The sequence below is a fragment of the Salmo trutta genome, chromosome 19, assembly GCF_901001165.1.
Source record: "Salmo trutta chromosome 19, fSalTru1.1, whole genome shotgun sequence".
NCBI classification, from domain to species: Eukaryota; Metazoa; Chordata; class Actinopteri; order Salmoniformes; family Salmonidae; genus Salmo; species Salmo trutta.
In genome coordinates, this window is record NC_042975.1 from 51,534,010 (window position 1) to 51,560,037 (window position 26,028).

General features: G+C 39.4%; 1 protein-coding gene across 3 annotated transcripts in view; it reads right to left on the reverse strand.

The window, feature by feature from the left end:
• The window catches only part of LOC115154949 (beta,beta-carotene 9',10'-oxygenase), a 110,864-nt gene that overhangs the window by 39,551 nt on the left and 45,285 nt on the right, over positions 1–26,028 (reverse strand). For 2 of the 3 annotated variants that reach the window (XM_029701683.1, XM_029701681.1), the window contains 4 exons: positions 18,623–18,751; positions 13,657–13,817; positions 8,939–9,106; positions 4,872–5,009 (listed from right to left, as the gene is read on the reverse strand). In XM_029701683.1, the coding sequence (XP_029557543.1) occupies positions 4,872–5,009; positions 8,939–9,106; positions 13,657–13,817; positions 18,623–18,751 (596 nt within the window). The remainder of the gene's footprint in view (positions 1–4,871; positions 5,010–8,938; positions 9,107–13,656; positions 13,818–18,622; positions 18,752–26,028) is intronic. The other variant, XM_029701682.1, reaches the window with a different exon arrangement.

Below are 26,028 nucleotides of genomic sequence, written 5' to 3' on the forward strand. Positions count from 1 at the left end.
GGGTCTCAAAGGAGAACAGGGGGTTTAAAGCGTGTGTGTCTCAGTCGCCAGAGTTGTGTACTACGAGCAACCTAGATCTACTCAGGCTTTTATAAAGCTAGACCACTTCAGTTAGCTTCACATTCCAGGTCAGGCTTCATCCGCATTATGACAGTGGATATTGCTCGCCTGCCTGCCACTAACTTTAGCAGGCTTGTACCTGCGAGTGCATGTCACACGTGGCTAGTCGAACTCCGGACTCTTCATTGAGACAATTAATTCATGGGTGACTCAGTGCCATATTTTTGCAATTTCAGCAGGCTATGGTGTGAAATAAGCTTTTAGATGTTTCGTCTTTATTTTATTGCTTATCATTAATGCAGTCTTTGATGTGCTTATCAATGCGCAAGCACATTTATTTTCCTATTGCTCCTTCTATCTGTGGAACAGCTTGTTGTGTTGTGGCCATAGACATATAATCCATAGAAGGGTTTTGGAAACTCTAACCCTGGCAATTTGACTGTACACTAGCAATGGCTGCAAGTCTTGACTTGAAAGGGAACTGCCATCTATGGATTATAAAGTGTGTTTACAAACATTAGGAACACCTTCCTAATATTGAGTTGGACCCTCTTTTGACCACAACAGCCTCAATTCTTTGGGGTGTGGAGAACTTCCCAAAGTTGTGTCAAGTTGGCTGGGTGTCCTTTGGGTGGTGGACCAATGTTGATACAAATGGGAAACTGTTGAGTGTGAAAAACCCAGCATCATTGCAGTTCTTGACACACACAAACCAGTACGCTTGGCACCTGCTACCATACCCTGTTCAAAAGCATAATATTTTGTCTTGCCCATTCACTCTCTTAATGGCACACATACACAATCCATGTCTCAAGGCTTAAAAACCCTTCTTTTATGTCTCCTCCCCTTCATCCACACTGATTGAAGTGGATTTAACAGGTGACATCAATAAGGGATCATACATTTACATTTAAGTCATTTAGCAGACTCTCTTATCCAGAGCGACTTACAAATTGGTGCATTCACCTTATGATATCCAGTGGAACAACCACTTTACAATAGTACATCTATATCTTTTTTTTGGGGGGGTTAGAAGGATTACTTTATCCTATCCTAGGTATTCCTTAAAGAGGTGGGGTTTCAGGTGTCTCCGGAAGGTGGTGATTGACTCCGCTGTCCTGGCGTCGTGAGGGAGCTTGTTCCACCATAGGGGTGCCAGAGCAGCGAAGAGTTTTGACTGGGCTGAGCGGGAACTGTGCTTCCTCAGAGGTAGGGGGGCCAGCAGGCCAGAGGTGGATGAGCGCAGTGCCCTCGTTTGGGTGTAGGGACTGATCAGAGCCTGGAGGTACGGAGGTGTCGTTCCCCTCACGGCTCCGTAGGCAAGCACCATGGTGTTGTAGCGGATGCGAGCTTCAACTGGTATCATAGCATTCACCTGGCCAGTCTGTCATGAAAAGAGCAGGTGATACTTGATTCAGGATAAATGGAGTTAGCCTTGGGTTATCCTACCCGAAGCAGGTTAGTTCCGAAGGTTTTGTTGTCATAGAAATGTACCTGGCTAAAAGCAACTTTTGTGGTACCGGTTATCCCGAGTTGTACTCAGGAGTTGACCAAAGTTACCGTGCTAACTCCTCAAACCTGATTCATAGTATAGGGATCTGATCTCAACCCAATTGAACACTTTATGGGAGATTCTGGAGTGGCGCCTGAGACACCATTTTCCACCACCATCAGCAAAACACCAAATGTGGTCATTATTAATCTTGAAAGAATGGCATTGCATCCCTTCAATAGAGTTCCAGACACATCTATACCAAGGTGCATTGAAGATGTTCTGGTGGCTCGTGGTGGCACAACACCCCATTAAGAAACATTATATTGGTGTATCCTTTATTTTGGCAGTTACCTGTATATCATAACTGTCTCCATACTAGGGTTGAATGGCAGGAACCTGGTTACCGAGATTTACTGCCCAAAACCACTCCCTTTTCCTGGGATAAATAACTCAGAGAAATATAAATTATAATAAATAATTATAACACCTGTGCTCCTCAGGCCTCTACTTAGAAAACTCTCCTTTCTCATACCAAAAGACTATGCGAAGAGGGATGCAAGCTCTTTTTTTGCTGAATGTTAAAAACAGCAGCCCAATAGAACTCACAGGTAATTTGAAAGAGTGAACGTGCGCAATGGCGGTAGGCTATATCATTTATTTATTCAGACCCATAACCATTCAATCTGGAATATAAATGAGAGGCTTCCATTAAAGAACACCCTCTGTGTTCTGTTAGACAAGTAAAGCCAAAACTCTTACGTTTTTCCAGCAGGAGACTATGATCGAAAATGTCAAAGCTGCACTGAAGTCTAACAAGACATCCCCCACAATCATTTTGTCATCGATTTCTCTCAGCCAATCATCAGTCATTTGTGTAAGTGCCGTGCTTGTTGAGTGTCCTTCCCTATGTGCGTGCTGAAAGTATGTTGTCAATTTGTTTACTGTGAAATAGCATTGTATCTGGTCAAACACTATTTTTCAATAAGGTTACTAAGGGACAGGCAAGAGTGTGCAAAGCTGTCATCAAGGCAAAGGGTGACTACTCTGAAGAATCTAAAATCAAAAATATATTTTGATTTGTTTAAAACTTTTTTGGTTACTACATGATTCCATATGTATAATTTTATAGTTTTGATATCTTCACTATTATTCTACAATGTAGAAATCTGTAAAAATAAAGAAAAAACCTTGAATGAGTATGTGTGTCCAAACTTTTGACTGGTACTGTATGTATATATATATATATATATATATTTGTTTGTCTGTAGGTCATATATGTTATGGAGCTACAGTGGGGGAAAAAGTATTTGATCCCCTGCTGATTTTGTACGTTTGCCCACTGACAAATAAATTATCAGTCTATAATTTTAATGGTAGGTTTATTTGAACAGTGAGAGACAGAATAACTACAAAAATATCCAGAAAAACACATGTCAAAAATGTTGATTTGCATTTTAATGAGGGAAATAAGTTTTGAGATTAGGAGCACACCCTTAAAAGGAGTGCTCCTAACCACAGCTTGTTACCTGTAAAAAAAGACACCTGTCCACAGAAGAAATCAATCAATCAGATTCCAAACTCTCCACCATGGCCAAGACCAAAGAGCTTTCCAAGGATGTCAGGGACAAGATTGTAGACCTACACAAGGCTGGAATGGGCTACAAGACCATCGCCAAGCAGCTTGGTGAGAAGGTGACAACATTTGGTGTGATTATTCGCAAATGGAAGAAACACAAAAGAACTGTCAATATCCCTCGGCCTGGGGCTCCATGCAAGATCTCACCTCGTGGAGTTGTAACGATCATGAGAACGGTGAGGAATCAGCCCAGAACTACACGGGAGGATCTTGTCAATGATCTCAAGGCAGCTGGGACCATAGTCACCAAGAAAACAATTGGTAACACACTACGCCGTGAAGGACTGAAATCCTGCAGCGCCCGCAAGGTTGCCCTGCTCAAGAATACATATACATGCCCGTCTGAAGTTTGCCAATGAACATCTGAATGACTCAGAGGACAACTGGGTGAAAGTGTTGTGGTCAGATGAGACCAAAATGCAGCTCTTTGACATCAACTCAACTTGCTGTGTTTGGAGGAGGAGGAATGCTGCCTATCACCCCAAGAACACCATCTCCACTGTCAAACACAGAGGTGGAAACATTATGCTTTGGGGGGGGGTTCTGCTAAGGGGACAGGACAACTTCACCTCATCAAAGGGACGATGGACGAGGCCATGTACCGTCAAATCTTGGGTGAGAACCTCCTTCCCTCAGCCAGGGCATTGAAAATTGGCCGTGGATGGGTATTCCAGCATGACAATGACCCAAAACACACGGCCAAGGCAACAAAGGAGTGGCTCAAGAAGAAGCACATTAAGGTCCTGGAGTGGCCTCGCCAGTCTCCAGACCTTAATCCCATAGAAAATCTGTGGAGGGAGCTGAAGGTTCGAGTTGCCAAACGTCAGCCTCAAAACCTTAATGACTTGGAGAAGATCTGCAAAGAGGAGTGGGACAAAATCCCTCCTGAAATGTGTGCAAACCTGGTGGCCAACTACAAGAAACGTCTGACCTCTGTGATTGCCAACAAGGGTTTTGCCACGAAGTACTAAGTCATGTTTTGCAGAGGGGTCAAATACTTATTTCCCTCATTAAAATGCAAAGCATTTTCTAAAAATTTTTACATGCGTTTTTCTGGATTTTTTTGTTGTTATTCTGTCTTTCACTGTTCAAATAAACCTACTATTAAAATTATAGACTGATCATTTCTTTGTAAGTGGGCAAACGTACAAAATCAGCAGGGGATCAAATACTTTTTTCACCCATTGTATAATACATGGAATAAGTCCAAACTGTAATGTTGAGAACCACTATCATGTTGCAAAAAACTGTCATCAACAACCAGACTTGGCAGGGGAAAGGTTCCAGAGCATGTAGATTGGTTGCACTACAATCACCACAGTACGATAATAAGTACACTGGAACTCTCCACAAACATTTATTTTGTTGTCACACTTGAGAAGGTCGAAAACATATACAAAAATAAAATACGTTGACAGTTAAGTACAGTAACTCCGCCCCACCCTGATTGTTCTCACACGAACGAAAGGTGAAGAAAACTCATCCCCCTGGCCATATCTTTCTCACACAAAGAACACAGAAAAACAAAGACACAATCAGAGTACAGAAACACGCACATTTCTAAAATACCTAACTAGCACTAACAACAACACATACAGAAACATGGACATTTCCAACATACCAAAATATCACTAACATCAACACATATAGATAACAGAAACTTGCACATTTTCAGCATACCTTATCTATGGCTGTTTTGAAAGAAGTGGCAGAGCTGGCGGGACGTGTGTTGAGGTTCACACCTGTCGGTGTGTTGTTGGTCACATTGAGGGGCAGAACAAAGCGCCGAGGGAATGCTCTGTACATGGTGTTGTACACCTAAGGAACAAATACAGCGCACGTAAACATCAAAACATCACAATGTCACAGTATAAATGTGTGGTATCAATGGGTGTGTTTTGAGTTTCTGTGTTTAGGTTTCTGTGTGTTGTGTGTGTTTGCATGTGTTCGTGCATGCATGCGTTGGTGTGTGTGTGTGTACCCTATTCAAAAAAAGGTGCTATCTAGAACCTAAAAGGGTTCTTTTGCTGTCCCCATAGGAGAACCATTGTGAACACAGTGCCCCATGGGGGCTGTGGTGTTATGGTATGGGCAGGCATAAGCTACTGATAACAAACACAATTGCATTTTATTGATGGAAATGTGATTGCACAGAGATACTGTGACGAGATCCTGAGGCTCATTGTCGTGCCATTCATCCGCCGCCATCACCTCATGTTTCAGCATGATAATACATTTCCCCATGTCACAAGGATCAGTACACAATTCCTGGAAGCTGAAAATGTCCTAGTTCTTCCATTGCCTGCTTACTCACCAGACATGTCACCCATTGAGCACATTTGGAATGCTTTGTATCGACATGTATGACAGCATGTTCCAGTTCCAAACAATATCCAGCATCTTCGCACAGCCATTGAAGAGGAGTGGGACAACATTCCACAGGTCACAATCAACAGCCTGATCAACTCCATGCATGAGGCAAATGGTGGTCACACCAGATACTGACTGGTTTTCTGATCCGCACCCCTACCCTATCTGTGACCAATGGATGCTTATCTGTATTCCCAGTCATGTGAAATCCATAGATTAGGGCCTAATGAATTCATTTCAAATGACTGATGTCCTTTTATAAACTTTAACTCAGTAAAATCCTTGAAATTGTTGCATGTTGTGTTCTATATTTTATATTATATGTTCAGTGTACAATAGTTCTTCAACACTTTATAAGTGTGTTATTCTATTTGTGTATTGTGTGATAGGATTTGTGCAATTTAGTTTTATTTGTGTGTTTTTTGTTAGCAATGGGGTAATTGTGTAATCATTTGATTAAATGGTTTATTTGTATTTATTAACTACAATTTGTTTCTATTTGTTTTTGTTACTTATTTTTTTATATTTATGAGTCTTATTTTTGTATATATTTTTATATTTATATAGTTTTAAATGTTATGATTATTTATTTGCATTGTTCCAAATGTCTGAATAAAAATTACTTAGTGCAGAATGGTGCTTTTTTAGAGGAGGGGATGGGGGGGTGCTGAAGGGGTTTTGCCCAGGGAGCCATATATAAGCTAGATCCACCACTGATTAAAAGCATACCCATAACATGATGCAGCCACTACTATGCTTGAAAATATGGAGAGTGGCACTCAGTAATGTGTTTTATTGGATTGCCCCAAACATAACACCTTGTATTCATGGCAAAAAGTTTATCGTTTTGCAGTATTACTTTAGCACCTCTAGCAAAAAGGATGGGTTGTATTGGAGAGAGTCTCAGTCTTAAATCATTTCCACACACAGTCTGTGCCTGTATTTAGTTTTCATGCTAGTGAGGGCCGAGAATCCAGTCTCACATAGGTACGTGGTTGCAAAGGGCATCAGTGTCTTAACAGCTCGATTTGCCAAGGCAAGAAACTCTGAGCGCAGCCCTATCTAGAAATCTGGCAGTGGCTTCTGATTAAATTCAATTTTCACAGAACCGCTTTTTGCAATTTCGATGAGGCTCTCTTGTTCAGATATCGGTAAGTGGACTGGAGGCAGGGCATGAAATGGATAACAAGTTGTTTGTGTCGTCCATTTCGGGAAAGTACCTGCGCAATTATGTACCCAGCTCACTCAGGTGCTTCGCTATATCACATTTGACATAGTCCGTAAGCTTGAGTTCATTTGCACACAAAAATCTTACAATGATGGAAAGACCTGTGTGTTGTCCTTGTTAATGCAGACAGAAAAGAGCTCCAACTTCTTAATCATAGCCTCAATTTTGTCCCGCACATTAAATATAGTTGTGGAGAGTCCCTGTAATCCTAGATTCAGATCATTCAGGTGAGAAAATAACATCACCCAGATAGACCAGTCGTGTGAGAAACTCGTCATCATGCAAGCGATCAGACAAGTGAAAATGATGATCGTCAGAAAACTTTAAGCTTGTCTTTCAATTTAAAAAAATGTGTCAATACTTTGCCCCTTGATAACCAGCTCACTTCTGTATGTTGTAAAAGCGTTACATGGTCGCTGCCAGTATCATTGCATAATGCAGAAAATACACGAGTTCAGGGGCATTGCTTTACCAAAGTTAACCATTTTCACTGTAGTGTCCAAAACGTCTTTCAAGCTGTCAGGCATTCCCTTGGCAGCAAGAGCCTCTCGGTTGATGCTGTAGTGTACCCAAGTGGCGTTGAGAGCAACTGCTTGCACGTGCGTTACCTTTCCACTATATCTCCCTGTCATGGCCTTTGCACCATCAGTACAGATACCAACATATCTTAACCACCAAAGTCCATTTGATGTCACAAAGCTTTCCAGTACTTAAACAATATCCTCTCATGTTGTCCTGGTTTCCAGAAGAGGATGTCTTCCTTAATGGACTCCCCATAAACGTAACGGACATATACCAGGAGCTGTTGACTCATCCAGCTGTAAAGCATATAATTCACTGGCTTGTATGCAAAGCAGTAATTGATTCAAAACATCTCCTGCCATGTCACTAATGCGTCGTGAAACAGTGTTGTTTCATGAAGGCATTGTCTGTATAGTTTTTTGGGGCGTTTTCACAACGGCATTGTCCCAGCCATATTCGCAGCAGCAGTAAGAATTAAGTCCTCCACAACAGTATGGGGCTTGCCTGTCCTAGCCACTCGGTAGCTCACCATATAAGACACTTATTAATGGTGTCTGTTGCTTTTATACATGTCTTACTACTCGAAAATCGTCTTTATTCTCGCTCAAAAAACTCCCGTAGCTTATTTTTCAAATGGTCATGTTTCGTTTCTAAATGTCTGTGCAAGAATGAAGGTTTCCCACGAGAGACTAATGGTTAATGCGATTGGATGTTAATTATTTGACTAGGCTAACTGTATTTAACATTGTGTTATTTCGCTGGGCACCCAGGGAACGTCTTATATGGTCAGCTACACTAGATGTTTTAATATTATTTTTGGCAGTGAAACGAGGCTACAAAGGTGAGAACTACTTCACCCAAATGTGTAGCCCTGTTGGAAAATATAAATGTACTGTTGGAAAATTTGAAAAATGTGAATCACATTTTTATTTGGCGTACCCCCGACGGCATTGAGCGTAACCCAGTACCCCAGTTTGGGAATACCTGCTTTACAGGGTTCATTATTTTCACTCTGTCAATTAGGTTAGTATTGTGGAGTAACTACAATGTTGTTGATCTATCCTCAGTTTTCTCCTATCACATCCATTACACTCTGTTTTAAAGTCACCATTGGCCTCGTGGTATCCCTGAGCAGTTTCCTTCCTCTCTGGAAACTGAGTTAGGAAGGACGCCTGTATATTTGTAGTGACTGGTGTATTGATACTTGATACTCCATCTAAAGTGTAATTAATAACTTCACCACGTTCAAAGGGATATTCAATGTCTGCTTTTTTTTTACATGTTACATGTTTACCCATCTACCAATAAGTGCCCTTCCAATAGGTGCCCTTCTTGCACATAGAGTCCATTCATCTTATTTTGTGACTTTACTCCAACTTTTTATGCTTGCCATAACAAAGGGGTTGAATAGTTGTTGACTGAAGACATTTCACCTTTACATTTTTTATTAATTTGTAAAAAAAATGTATCTAAAATTAAATCCACTTTGACATTATGGGGTATTGTATGTAAGCCTGTAACAAAGCATCTCAATTTAATACATTTTAAATTCAGGCTGTAACAACAAAATGTGGAAAAAGTCAAGGGATGTGAATACTTTCTTAAGACACTATATTTCCATGCTGACCTGATCGAGAGCCTCCCCTGACTTGCGTAGGTTCTGTATGAGATAGTTGTTGATGGCCTCTCCGTTATCAGAGCAACACATGTCCAGCATCAGGAAGCCGTCTTCCTCAAAAGCATTGATCTGGTGGAACACTGACAGAGCCTTTGTGTGGAACTTTACTGAGCTGGTCTAGAGGAGAGAGAGCAGGACAAATAGATAATTTACTGGTCATTTAGCAATTTAGTAAGTAGCTTAGTTACTACTGTATCACTGATTCAGTGTATTACTCACTGGTGAACATGACTGCTATGTGCTACTTTTATGATAGATTAGACAAATTATGATACAGTATCAAAGATTAGCGCTTGTGTACTTCCCATACAGTGAAGAAATTATCTTTCCATATGAAAAATACCAAAGCTCAAGGCCAAAAAATAAAATAAATGCAGACTCTTGGAATTCTCGTTTGAACGACTTTGTATCTTGTTTGAACGAATTAATGTCTCTTTCAAATGACATAGTATCTCATTTGAACGACTTAGTATCTCGTTTTAATGGCTTAGTAAAAATACAAATGTCATTCAAAGTCGTTCAAATGTTGTTCAAGTTGTTCAAACAAAATGCTAAGTTGTTTGAATTACTTATTATCTTGTTTGAGCGACTTACAGTGCCGTGAAAAAGTATTTGCCCCCTCTATGATTTTCTCTATTTTTGCATGTGTTTGATACTGAATGTTATCAGATCTTCAACCAAAACCATATATTAGATAATGGGAACCTGAGTTTTATTTATTTAATTCACAAGGTTATGCAAGACCCAATTCCCCTGTGTGAATAAGTAATTGCCCCTTACACTCAATAACTGGTTGTGCCACCTTTGGTTGGAATGTAGTTGTAGATTTTTTTATTTTATTTAACCAGGCAACTCAGTTAAGAACCATTTCTTATTTACAATGACGGCCTGGGAATAGTGGGTGAACTGCCTTGTTCAGGGACAGAACGACAGATTTTTACCTTTTTACCTCAGGGATTCAATCTAGCAGCCTTTTGGTTGCAAGTCCAATGATCTAACCACTAGGCTACCTGCCACCCTGACAAGAGAAACATTTCTCATAACGCTGTGGAGAAATTTTGTCCCACTCTTGCGTGCGGAACTCCTTTAACTCAGTGACATTTGTGTGTTTTCAAGCATGAACTGCTCATTTCAAGTCCTGCCACATCTCAATTGGTATTAGGTCTGGACTAATGACTGGGCCATTCCAAAACTTCAAATTTGTTGCTTTTTAACCATTTTCATGTCGACTTGATTGTGTGTTTTGGATCATTGTCTTGCTGCATCATCCAGCTGTGCTTCAGCTTCAGCTCACAGATGAATGGCCTGACATTCTCCTGTAGAATTATCTGATACAGAACTGAATTCATGATTCCTTTTATTAAGGCAAGTTGTCCAGGTCCTGAGGCAGCAAAGCATCCCCAAACCATCCTTGACCTTTGGTATGAGGTTCTTGTTTGGTTTTTGCCATACATAATGGGACCCATCTCATCCAAAAGGTTGACCAAAGTTTGCCAGGATGCACCTGGATGATCATCAAGACTCTTGGAATAATGTTCTATGGACAGATGAGACAAAAGTATAACTTTTTGGATGTCATGGGTCCCATTATGCCTGGCAAAAACCAAACACTGCACTCCACAGTAAGAACCTTACAACAACGGTCAAGAATGGTGGTGTTAGTGTGATTGAGTGTAAGGGGGCAATTATTTGTCATATAGGGGTGTTGCATCACTTTTTTTATGAAATAAATTAAATAAGTATGTAATTGTTGTGTTATTTGTTCACACAGGTTCCCTTCACCTAATATCAGGTTTTGGTTGAAGAACTGATGACATTCAGTATCAAAAATATGCAAAAGTAGAGAAAATTAGAAAGGGGAAAATACTTTTTCACAGTACTGTAATCATTTTTTTGTCTAATTAGGCCTAATATGTTCTGAATCTTGTCAGATCGTGTAATTGTTGATGCAGCCATTCATTCACTGATTCCATCCATTGAAATGATTATTCATTGACAGTTTTTGAACACCAGAGCATGCAAGTGGACGAATGTGTAGCGATGAGCAGAGCATAATTCAAGCAGATTTAAAAATGGTGTGAGCCTTCTCTCCTGCTCCAATTTCACTCCGGTACTGCACAGCCACAAGCTCTGGGCATGCTCTGCCTAGCATTTTTTATTTCCTTTATCACCGTTCTTTTAATTAATGTGACCCCAACAACAATGGCCTAATGTATATCTAGTTGATATTCTACTTTCTAACATTAGGATAGTTTCTATTTTGAAGGACATCAAATGTATTAACATATGTTTTAGATGGGCTACTGTAAAATGTACATTCAGTTTTGGTTTCCTTTCTCCAATGAAATTGTAAAAAATGCTGTAGGAAATATGATTTTATGTGGAGAAATAGCATCCACACACGGGGGTGCGCAATTCATTTGACTACTGCAGTTTGAGAATATTTATTCACTTTTATTTATGAAAATAATCTAATACTGGCCTTTGTTATTTATGATTTATTTCTGATATTTTAGCTTAATTACATTTATTTATATTGTTTTTATTCCAATAATTAAAAAAAGTAGCATATGTATTGCCAACCTAAAATATCTGTTAATACATTTGAAGTCCTTCAAAATAGAAACTACATATCCTACTTTTAGAAAGTAGAATATACACAAGATATAGGCTACTGTTGCTGGGGTCACAGTAAGAAAAAGAATAGTGATAAAGAATAGTGAGCAACAGAAAGGAAAATAGCTAGGCAGAGCACGACCAGAGCTTATAGATGAGCTTTACTAGAGCAAAAGTGGAGCGGGAGAGAAGGCCGACACAACCTGTTTGGGATAGGGGGCAGTATTTTCACGGCCGGATGAAAAATCGTACCCGATATAAACTGGTTACCACTCTTGCCCAGAAACGAGAATATGCATATTATTAGTAGATTTGGATAGAAAACACTCTGAAGTTTCTAAAAATGTTTGAATGGTGTCTGTGAGTATAACAGAACTCATATCGCAGGCAAAAACCTGAGAAAATTCCAAGCAGTAAGTGGCCTGTCTGAGAATTTGTAGTTCTTCTTTTGATTTTCTATCAAAACTACAGTTTCTGTGGGGTTACGTAGCATTTTCTAAGGCTTCCATTGGCTCTCTAAAGCCTTCAGAAAGCAGATTGAGGCATCTTCTGTCTCTGGGCAGAGTATAGTAGCTCAGTTTGTCAGTGGTCTGCCTGGTGACAAAGAGATTGGATATGCGCATTCACGTGAGCACACTATTTTTTATTTTTCTCTTTGAATCAATACATTGTTGTCCGTTTGGAATATTATCGCTATTTTACGAGAAAAATACCATAAAAATTTATTTTTAAACAGCGTTTGACATGCTTCTAAGTACGGTAATGGAACATTTAGATTTTTTTTGTCTGGATAGTGACCTGAACGCACGAACAAAACGGAGGTATTTGGACATAACTATGGGTTATTTGGAACAAAAACAACATTTCTTGTGGAAGTAGCAGTCCTGGGAGTGCATTCTGACGAAGATCAGCAAAGATAATACCATTTTTCTAATAGTAATTCTGAGTTTAGTGTGCGCCGAACTTGGCGTCAAAATAGCTAGCCGTGATGACTGAGCTATGTACTCAGAATATTGCAAAATGTGCTTTCGCCGAAAAGCTATTTTAAAATCTGACATAGCGATAGCATAAAGGAGTTCTGTATCTATAATTCTTAAAATAATTGTTATGTATATTGTCAACGTTTATGATGAGTAATTTTGTAAATTCACCGGAAGTTTTGGGTGTGAATGCATGTTCTGAACATCACATGCCAATGTAAAAAGCTGTTTTTGGATATAAATATGAACTTCATTGAACAAAACATGCATGTGTTGTATAACACAATGTCCTAGGAGTGTCATCTGATGAAGATCATCAAAGGTTAGTGCTTCATTTAGCTGTGTTTTGGGTTTTGTGACATATATGCTTGCTTGGAAAATGGCTGTGTGATTGTTTTTGGCTATGTACTCTCCTAACATAATGTAATGTTTTGCTTTCACTGTAAAGCCTTTTTGAAATCGGACAATGTGGTTACATCAAGGAGAAGTGTATCTTTAAAATGGTGTAAAATAGTTGTATGTTTGAGAAAGTTGAATTATGACATTTTGTTGTTTTTTAATTTGCCGCCCTGTTATTTCACTGGCTGTGTCCCGCAGGTGGGATGCTAGCGTCCCACGTAGCCCATAGAAGTTAAATGCTCGATTTATGCTCTGCTCCTCACTCCACACTCTCCCACTTACATGCTCTGGCATTCAAAAGCAGCCCTGCTTTAGGCTATCAAAAAACACAATGAATAATCATATCACTGGATGGAATCAGTGAATGACTGGGTGCAGCAACTTTGCACGGTCTGACAAGCTGCATAACGAATGAGGCCTAATTAGACAAAAGAACAATTAAGTCGTTCAAATGAGATAAGTAGTTGAAACGACTTAGGAATTGTGACATTTTTTGTAGGCTTTTTTTTAACTAAGTCATTCAAACGAGATACTAAGATGTTCAAACGAGAGAATTCAAACTCTACGTTTGTATATTTTTTTTGCTTTGGGTTTCAGGGCTTCGTAATAGAACCACGTTTGTTATTTATTTGCATTATAAAGGCCTTTAAAAGCCTTGTCCTGTCCACTCACCTGTCCCGTGTGTTTGTCTACCAGGTGGAAGACAGTATCTTGTTTGGGGTCCCAGTAGACCCCCTCACTGATCCCCTTTCCTCTCAGCTTGGCTGTGACAATCTTCAGTAGGTCCATCTTGATAGGCTGCTCTATGAACACCACATAGTTCTCTGACATTGCTACAGGAAAAAGGGAAAATATATGTCAAATACATTGTTTTCATCAGGGTTGGGGTCAATTTGAATTGAAGTTTTTTATATTTTTCTATTCAAATCACTTCCTGATTTTTTTTGCTACAGAAAGAGAGGAAGATATACAGTACATATACCTGTAACCACACAAGGCATTTTCACAATGACTGTCATTGCTGAGATAGGGTTGTGTAGTGACATTGTGAGATTGTGTGTACATGGGTACAGGGAGCGTTAACCTTTTAACGCTTAAGTTCTAAATATTAATAACGGCCCTTACATCGTGAGTTATTTTTGCACGCGTTTCCAGAATTCTATGCTGCTGTTCTAGAATTAGATTGTTGCATTTTGACACTATTCTCTACACTCCTCATTGTATCGACACCACAATGTCTACTTCATATGAGGCTTAATAAAACATTATTCCTGTAGTAGTAGCAGCGAGTATCTAATGTATAGTATTATTGATAATTGTATAATTAAGCAATAAGGCACGAGGGGGTGTGGTATATGTCCAATATACCACGGCTAAGGGCTGTTCTTATGCACTACGCATCATGGAGTGCCTGGACACAGCCCTTAGCCGTGGTTAATTGGCCAAATACCACAAACCCCAAAGATGCCTTATTACTATTATAAACTGGTTACCAACGTAATTAGCCTCTACGGGCTAGGGGGCAGTATTGAGAATTTTGGAAAAAATATGTGCCCATTTTTAACTGCCACCTACACCAACTCAGAAGCTAGGATATGCATATTATTACCAGATTTGGATAGAAAACACTCTGAATTTTCTAAAACTGTTTGAATGGTGTCTGTAAGTATAACACAACTCATATGGCAGGCAAAAACCTGAGAAAACCTGAGAGAAAAAAATAATTTTGTGGCTGTACTATTTTTTTTGAGTCATTGTTTTATAGATACCACAGTGAGAAAGGATTCATTTCGCAACTCCTACGGCTTCCACTAGATGTCAGCGATCTTTATAAAGTTGTTTGAAGCGTCTATGATTAACAGAGATCGAATAAGAATGCAGGGAAGTTGACGTCCCTGGGATGTCGTCACTTCCATTATTGCCTGCACCTGCGCAATCATGAGACACGAGACATTTTTCAAAAACGTTTTTCTAGACATAGGAGAGGTCGGGTTGAAACATTACTGATGTTTCACGTTAAAAATGGCTCTAAAGATTGATGCTAAACAACGTTTGACATGTTTGAACGAACGTAAATAGATTATTTTTGTAACTTTTTTAACTTTTCGCCGTGACTTCACACCCCCCCGCGCTACTTTTTAGTAGCCACCGAAACGCTAACAACATGGAACAACTTGGAGTTATTTGGACATCAATTATGAACTTTGTCAAAAGAAACCACATTTGTTGTGGACCTGGGATTCCTGGAAGTGCCAATGGATGAAGATAATCAAAGGTAAGGGATTATTGACAATAGTATTATTGATATTACATGGTTACAAGATGATGCTAACCTATATAGCCTAGCCTATTGTTCTTAGCACAGCACCCGGTTTATTGCAACTTGTGATTTCCCAGTAAAGTTATTTTGAAATCTGGCAATACAGTAGCATTTACGAAATGTTAAACTATAATTATTTGAATGACAATATTATAATTTACCAATGTTTTCGAATAGTAATTTTGAAAATTGTAACGTTGTTCACCGGAAGCATTTCAGAGAAGAAAAAAATCTGAATTTCACCGCTACTGTAAAATGCTGTTTTTGGATATAAATATGAACTTGATGGAACAAAAAATGCATGTATTGTATAACATAATGTCCTAGGAGTGTCATCTGATGGAGATTGTCAAAGGTTGGTGCATAATTTTAGCTGGTTTCTGCTTTTGGTGACGCCTGACCTTGAATTGAAAATGGATGTTTGTACTTTTGTGGCTATGTACTGTCCTAACATAATCTAACTTTATGCTTTTGCCGTAAAGCCTCTTTGAAAATTGAACAATGTGGTTAGATTAAGGAGATGTTTATCTTTTAAATGGTGTAAAATAGTTGATTGTTTGAGAAATTGAAATTATTAGATTTTTGATGTTTTGAATTTCCAGCCTTGCTAGCAATCCCGTCTCAGGGTTCATTGCTAACCCGTAGCCCCAACAGGTTTTAAAGCAGTACAAATAAATGTTTAGTCATACCCGTGGTATACGGTCTGATATACCATGGCTGTCATCCAATCAGCATTTAGGGCTCGAACCACCTAGTTTATAATTATTATCATCTATATTACTTGTATTATCATCTGAAAAAGGCTCTAGTATTAGCCTGTCTGAGGGGCTGCGCATGTGAGATAGGGCGGGAAACCTGAGGCGCTAAATCTGGTGTATTTGACACAATAGTGGCGAACAAACAAATTGAGAGCAGGGTATGAGCATAGGATACGCTGGGACCCTAAAAACGTTTTGTTAATTTTTTAAAAATTGTATCATTTATTCTCTCCTGTAAAAACTAGTCTACAGCGGTGGCTTCATTTCGTAACCATGTCAACGTATTATCACCACTGAACATGTAGCCTACAGATGCCTGCCTTGTCACCAAGCAAGGAATATATTTCTCATCAAATGCGATGAGTATTATGGCTTAGATAGGTTTTAGACTGGTCGAGACAGAGGAGAATGAGGACAAAGTCATGTAAACAGATTGATCAGATTGAATGGTGCGTGCGTGTAATCAGCTATATTGTATGCAGAGACCTTGGTATGAGGGAAGCGGTGTTGTAGATATATTAAACTATGGCGCTAAACAGGATTATATAGGTTTATGCTTTGGCGCCATCTATGGGCTGAATGTTACGTGGGTGGACCAGTTATCGCTCTCCTTCCAAAATGTGGTTACATTTGTATAAACTTCAAGTATTACTAACTATACAGTATATTTGTAGGACAACTCGATGTAATGTAACAACTCAAATCATTCTCTTTAGTCTACAGGTTAGGCTAAAGGTTGTTTGCTAAGGAAGATATTATTTGATTGAAATAATCAAATCATATTTTCCCTAGCCAACAACTATTTGGCAAAATGATAAAACATAATTGCAAGAATGCATTACAAATCAAGGAATAACAAAAGTTGATTACGTACTTTTCCTTTTCTGTTTTATTTCAGAAATGGAGCCCAGGAGTCAAACAAAGTAAACACCCATATATTACACTTCTATATATTTTTTTTCTTTTTTTTAAGAAATTTCTCCAATCCCCCCTCACATCAAATGCATAAAGTCATACATTTCAATACATTTCACAATTGTTGATTACATACTTTTGTTCTGTTTTATTTCAGAAATAGAACCCAGGAGTCCCCAAAAATATTTTCCACTTAGTAATGCTTCAGGGTGTGGTACTCGACAATGCAAGGAACTGCACACAAGGCTGTGTCACATGGTTCAGACATTTACTTGGTCAACTTCTTTTGTTTCTGTCATCGGGTTGATGTTAGACAGACCTTGCAATGCCTCCTTGTGCTTTTTCCTTGCAGGGTGGTCTGAGGGACATCGCTAGGAAAGTGGTGTTCAGTGAGGCGTAGAGGATTGTCACAGGCAGGCCGGTCCCCAGCAGACGGACAACGAGGAGTGTGGTGGTCTTCAAGGAGCTGCCGCATCAGGTTTATCCTGTACAGCTGGTATGAGATCACCTGTTCTGTGACCTGCCAGTGGACAATGTAGCTGTTGAGTAGGACTATGTCTATTAGGTGGAAAAATAGCTTATTGTACTTTTTTAGGTATTTTCTGGCACACTCAACAAAACACTTCTGCATGTCCATTTTGTCAACTGCTCCCATCTTCTTGTTGTACTCCAAGACACATTCTGGCTTAATTTTCTTCTCTCAGGTGACATAGTTCAGTTTTCCTGTGTTCGACATTTTGGAGGTCTGCACAGTGGACAGAACATGGACACCGCGTTTGTTATGCCCTTTCACTGCCATCATCTCCCCGTTTATTTGGAACGTCACCTCCCCCTTGCTCTTTTTAATTTTTTTTGAATAGTGGAATCTCACTGTGCCACAGGCCCATGTGTTCTCCCTCAAAAGTTACTGTAAAAGTGTAGGGCTGCTGTACTAGTTGTCCACAAATACAGTGTGCCCCTTTCTGAGGTAAGGGTGATCATCACTGATCCAGATATGCCAAGACCCTCAAAATGGCTTATCTGTGGTGGTGCAGGTGTAGATCAGGTCCTGTTCATATCCTGTCAGATGGTCACATAAAACAAAACACCTGACTCCAAATCTGTGGGGCTTTGATGGGATGTATTGGCGTAATGAAAGTCTTTCTTTCCAAGCCATGAAAGACTAATCAATGTGTCGAAAAAATGTATACATATATTTACAAAGTTTTATTTTATATCTCCTAGATTTAGGACAGACACTTCAAAACCTTGTTTCTTATTTCACATTTTTTGAATGTCCTTTTTGCCATTTATGATAGTGTTATTCAATGCATTTCTATGGCATTTTTTAAAAATACATTTTATTTTGATACCTAATGGGATCCTAAAATTCTAAATAAAATAGCATCACCCCCCCTGACAAGTTCAAATGAGACACTAATGTCAGGGTACATATTGTTCCTTACGGATATGATAAAGACGTACAGCAACAGTAAGTAATGGTTGCATCCCGAATTGCACCCTATATCTTGTATAGTGCACTACTTCTGACCAGCCCTGGTAAAAATAAGTGCACTATAAAGGGACAAGGGTGCTATTTGGGACACAAGCATGATTTTGTTTTGGCTCTAATTGCATAGGTATTGCAAGTGTTTGATAGGTTTACCGAAGCTGTGGTAGTAGGAGGGCCTGGCCTTGTCTGCAGGGACAATAGAGCAGAGCACTTTTGCCCCCTCCAGGGTTTCCTCAGGGTTGTTCTTCATAGGTGGCACTTTGATTATGTTATACAAGGCACCTAAAATGACAGGGACATAGTTAGTACACAACCTCTCACAGTGTTGTAATACTGTGTCACAACACTGGTGCATGCAATAAATAATCACCTACACTCACAGGAACACTTTCTACACAACCTGTCACCCTGTGATATTGTGTCAGAGCCACGTAAAACACACACTTGTATTTAAACAAGAAATACTTGTATATAAATACAATTCATTTGTTGTATATAAGTATCTCACAGAGATTACAGTAAATAATATGTTGTCGGAAATTAACAACCAGTGTGTGCTCATTGTTCAACACGAAAACCACTATTGTCTATAGGGTTGTCATGACAGTTTGGTATGTTTGAGGAAGATAGTTACCCCCTCACCCATTTGAGATAGGCAAAATGTAAATAAAGCTTGCAAAATATATCTTACTGGTTTAAATCCACACTTAATTCTGTCTTAAGTCACACTGAGGTTTAAGGTGCAATAATATGTATATTACAATATTTTCATTAAAGGGACACTTCAACATTTTATGTCTCCTGCACCATACCAGTGTCTACATACGTGAAAACAGTCTGAAGAAAAGGTCCTAAGAAAATGACCTCCTATGTTGTCAAAGTTAAGAAGTGGTGAAGTGCCCCTTACAGTGAGCTTGATGAAAACCCCATCACGGCTCTACAGTGCTACAATTTTGGTCGCATATGCTCCTAAATATTTTGCTGTGCTACCTGGAATTTTTATTTGGGAGCACCAGTGCAACTAGAAAAAAATAATCACACAACATTTAGTTGCTCCTTCACAAAAATGAATTTGTTGCTGGAAACTTCCCACAAGTTTGTGGGAAATTTGCTGCAAACTAAATAGTGTTACACAAAATAAGTTTGCCACCTTTTGCCACTAGTCGTGAATCTGCGGCATACCTTTTGCAACTATAATATATATTGCCTCTAGTTGCAAACAGTTCACCAGTGATTTTTTTCTGGCAGACAATTCCCTCAAGAATCTATTTGTATCTGTGGCAAACCTGTGGCAGCAACATTTATTGCCACTAGGTTTACCAGAAGCCGTTTCTGGTGAACACATCAGGCGGTGAAGAGAGTTGGAGGTGATGAAGAGAGTTGTAGGCGGTGAAGAAAGTTGAAGAGAGTTGAAGGCGGTGAAGAGAGATGAAGAGAGTTGAGTTGAATGTGAAAGAGGCCACAAGACATCAGTCAGGAAGTTAAAGCTTGGTCACAAATGGGTCTTCCAAATGGACAATGACCCCAAGCATACTTCCAAAGTTGTGGCAAAATGGCTTAAGGACAACAAAGTCAAGGTATTGGAGTGGTCATCACAAAGCCCTGACCTCAATCCCATAGAAAATGTGTGGACAGTAAGTGGCGGAATGCACATACTGTCCAATTATTGCGAACAAAGAAGACCAATCAACGGAATTAGAATCAATTATTGTAAAATGGAAACAAAGCTATTTAGCTAGCTGAAGAAGATATTGCAACCAGTTGCAAATGTTATACGTCTGGATACACTTATTGTGAAGAAGGTGGATTTTTTGGCATTTATAGCCACAGTTATTATTTGTATTACACAATTGTCCAAGAAGGACATCATTATCGACTTTGGCGATGTCATTTACAAAATAGCCTCCAATACCCTACTCAACAAACTGGATGCAGTCTATCACAGTGCCATCCGTTTTGTCACCAAAACCCCATATACTACCCACCACTGCGACCTGTACGCTCTCGTTGGCTGGCCTTCGCTTCATAATCGTCGCCAAACCCACTGGCTCCAGGTCATCTACAAGACCCTGCTAGGTAAAGTCCCCCCTTATCTCCGCTCACTGGTCACCATAGCAGCACCCACCTGTAGCACGCGCTCCAGCAGGTATACTATCTCTCTGGTCACCCCCAAAGCCAATTCCTCCTTTGGCCGTCTCTCCCTCCAGTTCTCTGCTGCCAATGACTGGAACGAGCTACAAAAATCTCTGAAACTGGAAACACTTATCTCCCTCACTAGCTTTAAGCACCAGCTGTCAGAGCAGCTCACAGATCACTGCACCTGTACATAGCACATCTACAATTTAGCCCAAACAACTACCTCTTCCCCTACTGTATTTATTTATTTTATTTATTTTGCTCCTTTGCACCCCATTATTTATTTCTACTTTGCACTTTCTTCTACTACAAATCGACCATTCCAGTGTTTTACCTGCTATATTGTATTTACTTTGCCACCATGGCCTTTTTTGCCTTTACCTCCCTTATCTCACCTCATTTGCTCACATTGTATATAGACTTATTTTTCTACTGTATTATTGACTGTATGTTTGTTTTACTCCATGTGTAACTCTGTGTTGTTGTATGTTGTCGAACTGCTTTGCTTTATCTTGGCCAGGTTGCAATTGTAAATGAGAAATTGTTCTCAACTTGCCTACCTGGTTAAATAAAGGTGAAATAAATAAATAAAATCATGTTTGCAGCCAATAAGTTTTTGGGCCTCCAAAACTCCAAGACATGGCAGAAGCACTGCAAGGACAACTGTCGCCAGAAAATATCCCACCCTCACAGGATCCTTCTGAGCCTGTGTAGGGATCTGATTAGAATGTTGTTAGAAAAGCAAGCTGATTTAGTTTAATTTAAATGTCATTATTGATAGTTGTTATGGATGTGAATGTACAGTTGAAGTTGGAAGTTTACATACACTTAGGTTGGAGTCATTAAAACTAGTTTTTCAACCACTCCCCAAATTTCTTGTTAACAAACTATAGTTTTGGCAAGTCGGTTAGGACATCTACTTTGTGAATGACAAGTAATTTTTCCAACAATTGTTTACAGAGAGATTATTTCACTTATAATTCACTGTATCACAATTCCAGTGGGTCAGAAGTTTGAATACACTAAGTTGACTGTGCCTTTAAACAGCTTGTAAAATTCCAGAAAATTATGTCATGGCTTTAGAAGCTTCTGATTGGCTAATTGACATAATTTGAGCCAAGTGGAAGTGTACCTGTGGATGTATTTCAAGGCCTACCTTCAAACTCAGTGTGTCTTTGCTTGACATCATAGAAACATCAAAAGAAATCAGCCAAGATCTCAGAACAAAAACTGGAGACCTCCACAAGTCTGGTTCATCCTTGGGAGTAATTTACCAACTCCTGAAGGTACCACGTTCATCTGTACAAAACAATAGTACGCACGTATAAACACCATGGGACCACGCAGCCATCACACCGCTCAGGAAGGAGATGCTCCTAGAGATGTCTCCTAGAGATGTCTCCTAGAGATGAACGTACTTTGGTGCGAAAAGTACAAATCAATCCCAGAACAACAGCAAAGGACCTTGTGAAGATGCTGGAGGAAACAGGTACAAAAGTATCTATATCCACAGTAAAACGAGTCCTATATCGACATAACCTGAAAGGCCGTTCAGCAAGGAAGAAGCCACTGTTCCAAAACCGCCATAAAAAAAAGCCAGACTACGATTTGCAACTGCACATGGGGACAAAGATTGTACTTTTTGGAGAAATGTCCTCTGGTCTGATGAAATAAAAATAGAACTGTTTGGCCATAATGACCATTGTTATGTTTGGAGGAAAAAGGGGGAGGCTTGCAAGCCCAAGTCACCATCCCAACTGTGAAGCACGGGGGTGGCAGCATCATGCTGTGGGGGTGCTTTTCTGCAGGAGGGACTGGTGCACTTTACAAAATAGATGGCATCATGAGAATGGAAAATTATGTGGATATATTGAAGCAACATCTCAAGACATCAGTCAGGAAGTTAAAGCTTGGTCACAAATGGGTTTTCCAAATGGACAATGACCCCAAGCATACTTCCAAAGTTGTGGCAAAATGGCTTAAGGACAACAAAGTCAAGGTATTGGAGTGGTCATCACAAAGCCCTGACCTCAATCCCATAGAAAATGTGTGGACAGTAAGTGGCGGAATGCACATACTGTACAATTATTGCGAACAAAGAAGACCAATCAACGGAATTACAATCAATTATTGTAAAATGAAAACAAAGCTATCTAGCTAGCTACAGTACCTACTAAAGTTCTCCGGTGAGTGTCTAACATATTAATTAAACTTCCTAATAAACATTATCTAAATGATGCCTAGTTAGCAATGTCATGTTTTATGGGATAGAGTGAAGCATATTTTGTTTGTCACGTCCTGGCCAGTAAAAGGGGTTATTTGTCATTGTAGTTGGTCAGGGCGTGGCAGGGGGTGTTTGTTTTGTGTGGTTGGGTATTGTGGGTTTAGGTTCTAGTTTTCTTATTTCTATGTTTATCTAGCTTTTCTAGTTCTATGTGAGTTTTGTCAATGACCTCCAATTAGAGGCAGCTGGTTGTTGTTGTCTCTAATTGGAGGCCATATTTAGTTGTGTTTGTTTTCACTGGGGTTTTTGGGTGGGTGTTTCTAGTATAGTCTATGCACCTTCCTGGACTGTTTTCGTCGTTTGTTTTGTATTGATTAAGTATTTTCTTTAATAAATAAGAGGATGAGCACTTTACCCGCTGCGTTTTGGTCCCCCTTCAACGACGAGTGTTACATTGTTGATACAATTTTCTATCTGTCAGCGCCACTGACTGACTGGCTAGTGCTTAGCTAGCTAATGTTAGCTATCATATTTTTGCAATTTAATAGCAATATGCATGTCAATATGCTAGTGTCATGCTTGCACAACAGCTAGCTAGCTAGCTAGCTAGCAACAATATGAGTATATTTGACATCAAAGCAAAAACTTTACTTTAGCAGATGGATACCCTTCCTATGGTGTTGGAAGACGCTGTGTTGGGAGGAGAATGCATCAACACCCTGGAAATATGTTTGTAGTAAACTCACTCATAACACTTTTTTTGCACAATGAATGTATCGTCTTCAAGATTGATAAGGTAATTAAATGCATGAATTCTCATAAATGCAGCCCATACATTCATTGTTTGTAACAATTAGAGTTTTCATTGTTTTAAACTAGTAGCTAGCTTATTTTAATCATGTGTTGTTCCTTCACTCTTTCTAGTTTGCAATCGGTTAGCTACAAGGCAAACATACAGATTGAGGCCTTCAATCAAACTGAGGACAGAGAAATGTGTACACCAGACAGGTCAAGACTTCTTCCATGCATAGATTTGAGATGTAAGGTACATGTAAAACATGTTGGGTTGTTTGGATGACCCAATTGCTTGGTTGCAAGCATTGGGTCAATTGTTGGGTTGTTTACTGCTAATATAGAAAGGTTGGGTTGTTGGTGCTGGGTTATTGAGGTTGGGTTCTGAATATTTAAAATATTCTAGTTCTAGTGTGACTGAGTGACTGACCAGTGAAAAACAGCTAACTTTATTTTGTCCAATCATAATTATGGTAGCTAGCTAACCATTTGCACTGCACCTGTACATAGCCCATCTGTAAACAGCCCATCTATCTACCCACCTCATCCCCATACTGTATTTATTAATTTATTTATCTTGCTCCTTTGCACCCCAGTATCTCTACTTGCACATTCATCTTCTGCACATCTACCATTCCAGTGTTAAATTGCTATATTGTAATTACTTCGGCACCATGGCCTATTTATTGCCTTAACTTCTCATTTGCACTCATTGTATATAGACTTTTTGTTTTCTTTTGTTCTAGTGTATTATTGACTGTATGTTTTGTTTATTCCATGTGTAACTCTGTGTTGTTGTATGTGTCGAATTGCCATGCTTTATCTTGGCCAGGTCGCAGTTGTAGGTGACAATTGGCAGAACATATTTATGCTCTACAAATGTTTTGTCTTATCTTTTGGATGCAGGTATGTGGTTTTATCGATGTAAAATGTATGTTATGTGCTGGTACATTGTAAGGAGAGGTTGTAGTCATTTTTGTATTATAAAATAATTTTGATTCACTATGAGAGAAAGAGGCGACAACTGGCAGAACATATTTGTGCTCTACAAATGTTTTGTCTTTTCTTTTGGATGCAGAGAGAGAATTCTGATTCTATAAACAACCTGATATCCGAAGTCCACGTCTGTAGTCTCAATCAATCACACTCAACGCAGAGTTACAGCGGTGCAGTATAGCACCAGTTACATTGATGCCTTCTAGACCTGGATTCATCGTTGATTGACGTCAGCTCAATCACCGCGGAGCTGCTGCTCTATAGACTCTGTTTACATCATTGAGGTACTCCTCTCGCCTTGTGGCAAAAAGCGGAACTGCAGTGAATTTTCTTTCCTGTTGATGTATTGAGAGCACTGTTTATGGTTATCTAACATAGAAGTGTGTTCACCAACAGAAATTTTAACATAATATTAGTGGTTTACCTTTATTTAACTAGGCAAGTAGGTTAAGAACAAATTCTTATTTTCAATGACGGCCTAGAAACAGTGGGTTTTTGCCTTGTTCAGGGGCAGAACGACAGATTTTTACCTTGTCAGCTTGGGGTTTCGATCTTGCAACCTTTTGGTTACTAGTCCAATATTCTAACCGCTAGGCTACCTGCCGCCAATTTCAATTATTGTTGAAATGAATTGCTCGACTGGTGTAGGTTTTCTCCATCTGTTGGTGTGCAACACTTGCATAACAAGCTAACTATATTTTCAAAACCAGCCTACCCCAGCACCAGCCTACCCCGGCCAATGAAGGCCTACCCCGGCCAAACCCGCTGGGCCAATTGTGCGCCGCTCTATGGCACTCCCAATCACGGTCGGATGTGATACAGCCTGAATTCGAACCACATATATGTTTGTTTCATTACATTATTATGCAGGTCTCAGAGCAAATAGCCTGGATTGTTACTCCCATCTCATTCCTCGCTCTCTTCCACACGTCATTCAGCATGCTTGTGGGCGTGCTGGCAGGATGTACTATTTTTTATTCTGTATATATGAATTACAAAATAATGTTTCTAGTCAATTGCATAGTTACAATGTGTAATCATTGATGTCCCAGAAGCAGTGGTGGTAAACACTGTTGAATTCTAAAATTGTAATACATACATGCAGACAGCATCATTCACAGAATGGAGTTTGATACACCTGGTAATGGATATGGCAGAAAAAAAACTTGCGAAATAGCGATTTTCATAAATTAAGTTAATGACAAAAAAATATGCACAATCGTTTGTCTCTACATTAACTAACATATTCCTCTCAATTGTACATTTTTTGCTTGACTCATTATGACATAACTACTTACATTTGCCTCCCCGTAATGTTTTGTCAGCCACCTTTGCTCAAGAAAGTCAGCAGGTAGGGGTTGCTCCGCATCAAATTTGTTCAATATGGTTGGTCATATAAAAACCTTGGGAA